The sequence below is a fragment of the Plasmodium fragile genome (assembly GCF_000956335.1).
Source record: "Plasmodium fragile strain nilgiri unplaced genomic scaffold supercont1.26, whole genome shotgun sequence".
Lineage (NCBI taxonomy): Eukaryota > Apicomplexa > Aconoidasida > Haemosporida > Plasmodiidae > Plasmodium > Plasmodium fragile.
The window spans coordinates 63,902-72,102 of NW_012192606.1; the positions used below are offsets into that span (position 1 = coordinate 63,902).

At 38.8% G+C, this 8,201-nt stretch overlaps 1 protein-coding gene across 1 annotated transcript; it reads left to right on the forward strand.

Annotated features, from left to right (window-relative positions):
- Positions 1 to 4,201: 4,201 nt before the first annotated feature.
- Positions 4,202 to 5,101, forward strand: AK88_02598 (uncharacterized protein; the record flags this gene model as incomplete). Its single annotated transcript, XM_012480223.1, has 2 exons — positions 4,202 to 4,694; positions 4,875 to 5,101. The coding sequence occupies 2 exons, from the start codon at positions 4,202 to 4,204 to the stop codon at positions 5,099 to 5,101; spliced, it is 720 nt and encodes a 239-aa protein (XP_012335646.1).
- Between the last annotated feature and the right edge of the window lie 3,100 nt (positions 5,102 to 8,201).

Sequence of the window (8,201 nt, forward strand, 5' to 3'; positions counted from 1 at the left end):
AAAAAAAAAAAAAAAAAAAAAAAAGATATATAGACGAATAGAACGGGATATACAATAATCTACCGAAACGGACGGAAAAGTTGTGCAAAGCGACGTGGTCAGTTAATCTGAACATGCATAGAGCCTCCTAGCCGTATGGTCTACCCCCCCGAAATCATTTGCTTGATAAACATTCATGCAAGAGCCCGTGTGCATTAACTGAACAAATTAATGCGCCCAAAACAACATATCTCAACCCCGCCTCAATTGTGTAAACTCTTTTAAATTCACAAACCCCTATTTATGAGTGGACTCCTTTTTTCGACCTTTTTGACAAAATATTTTAAGAACGGGTCCGAGTAGTATCCTAGATTAACGGCAGAACTGAGGGAGGGGCATGGGGGGAGAGGACGTTTGCGCCTCACATGTCTATACGTTTGTTATACGCAGCGGTGGAATTTACGAATACCACTGGAGAGCATATCATTCAGTGGCCCCGCACACCAGAGCGTGACTTTCTCTCTCGCGTGTCTTGCATTTAATTTTTTTGGTTTTTCTTTTTTCCTCTCTTTTTGTGTTACAATTTGCTGCTGGCCGCCTCGTGGGTTGTTCCTTGCACCCGAACGTTGGGTGATTTTAGCGAACTCATCTTGGCTCTCCGAATCTGAGTCCTTTATATATATATTTTTGCCTTCTCAATCGAATGAAGAAGAGGCTAGAAAAGAAGGGGCAGGACTTAATTTGTGGGGACAAACTTCTAATTTTTAATAAAACCCTAAAAGGCCAAATACAAAATGAAATTAAACTGCGCTCGCGCCCCTAGCATGGTTATACATGTGCATGCACAACTTGGAGTAGAAGTACTTTTCCTATTTTGTTCCTTTTGAATTCTATCCCCAGATAAGCTAGCACCCGTCATAGAAGAGGCTTAAAAGTGTTGGTTCGTGTTATCATTTTTTTTTTTTTTTTTGTTCACACTGTAAGTAGCCTGTTCCGTTCCGACCTGTACGAGAAGCCCCTAAACCATGTGATGGATAGCCGCATTTGATAATAACCAAAAATACAAATAAACGGTTTTATGCACGTTCTCAGAAAGACCTTGCGAGCCGACCCTACCTGAACCATACGTCCTATTTACTTTCCATTTTATGTGCATGTTTCTCGTAATTTTCCCCCTGATCAGCTTGACATATCCCCACACAGGGAAACAACACACAGGCCAACCTGCTCGGAACTAGAGTCCTTCTTGCACGTGTGGAATGGCGAAATCGTTCTAATCATAGTCACGAGGATTTACCTACATAAAGTACAACACTACATGTTACACCTGTTGTACTCCATCTGCTGGAAGCCCCTTACAGTTTGTTTATTTATTATTTTAATTTTTTTTTTTTTTTTTCCCCATCTAGCAAAAGTGAATTCGAATATGTCTTATATACGGCTGGGTTATGCTTAACGAGATTTATCTTTTTTTCGTCACGCGGAACATATTTTTCGCCCTCGAGCTATGTGCGGACCTTAACCGACATGCTACGTCCTCCTGTCAACACTGCAAGCATTTTCACGTACATTTCGGTGAGGTGCAAAAAAAACGGTGGATGATTAGGCGAGGTGACATAACAGTATAGCGTCCAATACAGGTCAGGTGAACCTTTTTTACGCCCCGATATTCTTTTAAGAGGAAGCTGCTCTGTGTAGAAACAAAAGCATTTTGTATTGTCCTTAAACAAGGTAAGACGACACAGTAATATTCAGTCGACTATCTTTCCACTGGTATACAAACAACTTAATGCTCTCAGTAGTAACTCTTTTTTGTGTTCCCTCCTCCGGTGGCATTTACTCGCCAAAGCATTCATCCAATGCGATGGTGTCCATCCACAGGCACAAACACACATACGTATATATGCATACATACATTCATGTGTAAAACCGCATATTTTCTGTCCCTTTTTTCCGTTTCCTCAACGCTCACCTACTATGAGCTACACACCTCCCACTGCACACATCTCTAATAGCCTTTTTTTTTAACATCCTTGGGGGCAACTCTTTTTTTTACTTGTATTTTGCAAACCCCCTTTTTTGTCACCTCGTCTGGTATACACACAACATGTGGAAACATAGTGGAGTGAAACTACGACCCTGTGAGGGCGGGTGCGAAACGAAGGTGCACGTCAAATTTTTGTGTTCTTTTTTTTCGCTCTTTTCTTATCAGCTTGATCACACGTCTGTGCACGCACGTCCACCTGATTGCGGAAATGCTTCCTTCTATAATGTCCTCTAAATTGATAAAAAATGTTTCAACCTTCTCGAGCAACACAACATATAGCTCCTTTGTTTGTTAGCGAAGTATTCGCCCGCCATTTTCTACGTCTCCCCTTGGACACAGAAATAAAGCACATAACCATTTGCAAAAGATTTCCCTCCCCCAATTGATCATGATAAGGGGGAAAAGTACATTCCCCCGGAAATTGCAAAGATGACCTTATGCCCATAAAGTAAACTTATACACAAAAGCCTTTTTTTAAAACGTGTGTCTCACACATATAGATATACAAATATACCTTTTAAAGGAACAACTTTTGCTCTTTCCACAATGCTACATAGCCTGCTGTTCCGCTTATGCGTGTTGCACAAAGGAAGAGAGAAAAAAAAAAAAAAAAAAAAAAAGCCTCAGAAAAAAGGAAGCTGAAAGACATCTTATTAAATGAATTTTTTTATGAAGCTTTCGAACACTCCGCAAAACTTCTTTCTCTTAATTGCATTTTTCTCATGTGAATAAATTGATGTTCCTTCCCGCTTGTTTTATTCCCTCTTTTCCGCTCCTTCATCTTTTTTCCCCTCATTTATTTACATGTTTATTTTTTGACGCATTTATTTGCCCAATAAATTACAATATATATTTTTTTTTTTAAAATGTATACCATTGCTTCCTCTTAATTCTTGTGCTCATGCAATGCACAAGCAATTGAGTTCATTGCCTTTGCAGTGATTTTTCAAATCCCCTTTTTCCAAAAACACTGCATACATATGTATACGTATAGAAGAATAGCACCCAGGAGTACCTGTACTCGGCGTGTATCCATACGTACCAAGTGCGCAGGTACATACATTCACTTGTGCATAAGGGTATGTATATATATAATCACATGATGTATCGCATTGCGTTTGAACAAGCCCTCCTGTTTAAAATGAGAACATAAAATTAAGGGCCAAGCTATATCTTTATGGTTCCCGTGTACAATAATATGCGCAAAAGCTCATTAATTTTTTTTTTTTTTTTTTTTTTTTTTTTTTTTTTTTTTTTTTTTTTTTTTTTTTTTCAGAATTCGTGTTTGCGCTTTTGGCATCTCTCATTTTCGTTCCTCAATCATTCCTGATTCATTGCTCATTCATTTCTCATTTATCACTGCGCAGTTCTTTTCATTTCCTCCCACTTACCATTCCATATTTTTTTCCCATTCGTAAAGCCTCCCCTTGCGCAAAAACGCATTCCCAACATTATGCATATGCGTATTCGCGTATGTACTTGCAAGCGTATATGTACTTTCATTTGCGTACACCTAGCTCCTTACACCTAGCTCCTTACACCTAGCTCCTTACACCCAGCTCACGTGCACGCGCCGCGGTTAACCACCCCCATTTGGGTTTATGCTTAAGAAGGGCAGCCATACATTAGCAGTGCGCGCCTTCACATCACAGCCGCGCGGTATGTACGCACATATATTTACGCATGCATATGTATGTGACTTGCGTGCACAACCCAACGAAGAGGTAAACGAATTTTGGAGTCGAGCTGGGCCAACTTGCGTACACGGGAAAAGTACATTGAGGCGTCACTTTCTGGAGGACAGAAAAAGGAGCGAAGAAAGGTGAACGTATAAGGTGGTGATTGGGCGAACAGGCGAAGAAAAGGAAGCAAAAAGAGCGTAAGGACCAAGGGGCGAGAAAAGAGCACAAGGAAATCGACATCTAAAAGGTCACAGTGGAAGAAGGGATCAATTCGGGAACTGCACAAAAGCGACACAAGCGCGAACCACGACGGGAAGGAGGAAAGCAACCCAGGCAGAAAGAATAACAGAACAAAGGGGGGAACAAATAAGCACCAACATAGCAGCAACATTACGGCATAACAACAGCCGCAGAAAGGGCAACCTTGACAGGCATTGCCGCAACAGACCCCCCGTACACACAGCCATAGTGACCCTCCCCCCAAAAGGCCAAAATGAAGCTGCTAAAAGTGACCCCCGAAAAAAAAATAGAATTTCCTATGGTACATTTCCAAGCAGTGACGCAAGTGGTTAAACTAGAAAATATAAGCGACAGGAAAGTGGCATTTAAAATTAAAACCACGGCGCCAAACAATTATCTGGTTCGACCATCCTTTGGCCTAATTAACGTACAAGAAACAATTGATATTCAAATTATTTTGCAACCCTTATCCGATAAGGACAATATTTCGAATGATAAATTTCAAGTCCAATGTTTAAATGTCGATGATAACACCACCGTCGACAAGCAGTTCTGGGTCACTGTTAATAAAAATGAAATACAAGACCATAAGTTGGTCGTTGTGCTCAACGACGAAAGTTCCAGCAAAGGACCACACTCCTACCTCCCCTCAAATAATAACCCTCTCTCGGAAATTAATAACAGGAGTCACAATTTAAATTACGCGGAACATAATTTAAATGCGGACGATGCCAATATGGCGGAAGGTAAAAAAAAATGTGCAAGCGTCACCGTGTGTGTGTGTGCAACGGACGTGAGCGCATGAATATTTACATGAACCCATGCATGTTACCACTGTAGGTATATGCCAATTGGTGTGTGTACATATATTCTAACACATTCCTCCCCTCATGTGCGTATTTTTTTTTTTTTCCCCCCCTATAAAGGCATAAAAGGTGGCCTACCAGGTATGCAGAGGAAATATCATGAACTCCTAAACTACTGCGTTTTTGTGGATAAACAGAAAGCGGCACTGGAGAAGGAAAATGAAAGTTTGAAAAATCAATTAAAGGCATATAACAGCAACTGTAACAAGCTTTTCGTAGACAATAAACTCATACCGATAATCGTTGTTATGTTGGCCGTCGTCACCAAGTATATGGGATATTGGTAAATGGGAAAAGGCGCCCGTCCCCCGAGGAGGATACCCCTCTGCTGTATCGCTGTACTGGTCCTTTGTTACCACCTACCATCCTGTGTTGACAACATTAGTGTATATATATATATATATATATATATCAGCCCTGGAAAATAACTCACCAAAAATTTTCTCAACGTTCAAAAATATAATGTGGGCAAAAGAGCACACACACACGGGATATACAGTGGGAATACAGCAGCCATCCATTGGAACGAAAGCAAAGGGAAATATTCAGCAAGTTTGGCAATAAGACAGCACATGATTTCATGCAGTAGTGAAATATTTTACCAAGTCAATTTTATCACTATGTAAATTATAGCCCCTATCTGGGTTACCATTCATATAACGGTTTGTACATTTCGAAAGGTGGAGGTAAATGTATTAATGATTTTCTCGAAGATCCTATATGTGAAAAGGAAAACCCCAATAAAATTAGAACAAGTAATGGTGTAAATCCATGCGCCCCCATCCCTGGGGGTTATTATTTTTCCATTACTTTTTAAAAGTAAGTTAAAATTACATAAACTATATTTTAGTGCGAAGAAGCCAAAACTTATTTTATTAAAAAAAAGAGGGGGGAGGATATACGGACGCGCATGTGCGTCACCAAAATGTGCATATTATTACATACTTATGTGCACATATGCGTAGTAGCCTATACAATTAAGTTTCCCCAATTAACCCCCCCCTTTTTTTTTTTTCTCTCTCTTTTTTTTTCTTCCTTTCTTTGCATTGCCTTCCTTCACAATTTACCATGTGTGCGTGCTCCTTTTCTTTTTCTCCTTTTTAATCATATATATAAAAGTCCCCACTGAGTTATGTGCATGTACCAGTAAACATGTGTATGTCTATGCATATGTGGAAATGTATACATATATTTTATATATTACATATATATATATATATATATATGCGAATATGTCCTCGTATGTGTAACCCCTTTCTTATAATTTAGTCACTTTCTCTCATTAGCTTCGCACTATTATCAATTCCTCTGCTACTCTCTCCCCTCCTTTTTTTTTTTTTTTTTTTTCATCTCATTTTATTGCATATTAATGTATTATTATTTTATTTATTATAAAAATATATAAAATAATGATTGCCATTTTTTTTTTTTTTTTTCCCATAAAAAAGGAGGTATGTGATATTTATGCGCTTCGTTTATGTGCATCCATTTTGCGTACTTATGCCCCCCTACATACGTGCACACGTACGTGCATATATATATATATATATATATATATATACCTCCCCGCCCCCCCCCACACATACCCAAGTACATGTATATTTATATATACATATATCCCTGTGTGTGTGTGTGTGCGAAGCATAGGCAATTTTTAAATGTAGATGATCTACATTTTTATCAACCTTCACTACGTACATTTGATAATAGACAAAATATAAATAAAGTTTTTTTGTTTTTGAAGTAGTTATATACACTAACTGGCAAAATAGCAGCCTTAAAAAAATTCCCCCCAAATGATCCTACTCCAGGGGAGAGGGGAAGCCCATTCGGTTAGAAGGGGTGTTCCTTTTTACCAAATGGAGTATGGCCTATGATTTCTACTAGTAAAGGTTTAATGACAGAACGAACTTCTCATTCCCTGGGGTACTCCCCTGCGACTCATATTTATAAGTGCGTTCTAACAATAGCCCATGTGGCTAAGAAGGGGAATACAAGTATGTAGGTTTATAAATATGGCCATACGTACATGTGTGCATGTGCTAGCTATTTTTTTTTTTTTTTTTCCGATGGCCTAGTTTGCAGCAAAAGCGAAGCGGTATCTTTGACGAAGGAAGAAACTGACATGGGCACTCACTTGGATGGAGATTCATTAATTGGCGTCGTTCTCTCCATGCTTATGGAAACATACGGTATGAAAAATTACACCAAAGGTGGGTACTAAGAAATGTGAACAAAAGGATGGAGCGAAGGACGCAAAAAAAGAGTGTCACCACAATACGCGCAAACAAATGATCACGCGTACATCACAACGGCATAGTAGCCTTCCCGACCTTTACGACTTTCCTAATGTAAAAACTTTTTTTCCTATTTTGGTGAAATCATATTTGGCGCGATATCCCACGCCGGTTCATTCGGCCTTTATGAAATGTCACCAAAATAAAAAATCGGGAAGGAGTGTCTACCTGCTTCATATAAAATTATCACCATTGAGCAAAAAAAAAAAAAAAAATGGACGCAATTTTACGGAATACTTAAGATTCCTCCTCATGTGTACCTCTCTTGAAAACATTAAAAAGGGTGTAATCGCAAAAAGGAATTGTTAACAGAATTAAAACGCGCAAAAAAAAAAAATAAATAAATAAATAACCCAAGGGATGCATATATAGGTGGCGACGGTTGCGCGCGCGGGGAGACCATTTTCCCCCATATAGGACACGGCTTACACCCCCCCCACTATGCTCACGCGTGCACTTTTTACATGCACATATATATATGAACGTGTAACGACGCCATACGAATATACATGTGCTGTACTTCCTTCAATTTTTTTTTTTCTCTCTATAAATACATAAACACATACTCATTTGGATTTGTAAATTAAAATTTTATTCTCCCATAATTATGCCAAATGACAGCAGCTTGTGGATGTTTTTTTTTTCCTCCTTAATCACGCCAGCGAGTCAGCTGATGCACCAACTCCCTCTCTCGGCCGTTCAATTCAGGAATGTCACTATATATAATTTATGGCCATTGGGGCATGTACCCCAAATGTACACAGGAAGATGTGACCTCCTTCGGGCTCTCCAAAGGAAAGCACATGGACGTACGCTGGGACAGCTCTTATGCAATGATCACAAAGACGATGACACTAAAAAAAAGTACAAAAAAATGGAACAAAATGGAACAAAAAATGTACCAGAAATAGGAAAGCTACACTGAAATGTAAACTTTACAATTTAAAAAAAAAAGAGAAAAAACCACACGCTAAATTAAGCCCCCCCTCCAAAAAAAAAAAAAAAAAAAAAAAAAAAAAAAATGGGGAAATATATAAACAAAAAAAAAATAACATCAATAAAAACAAATTTATAATGCGTACCCCGTCAT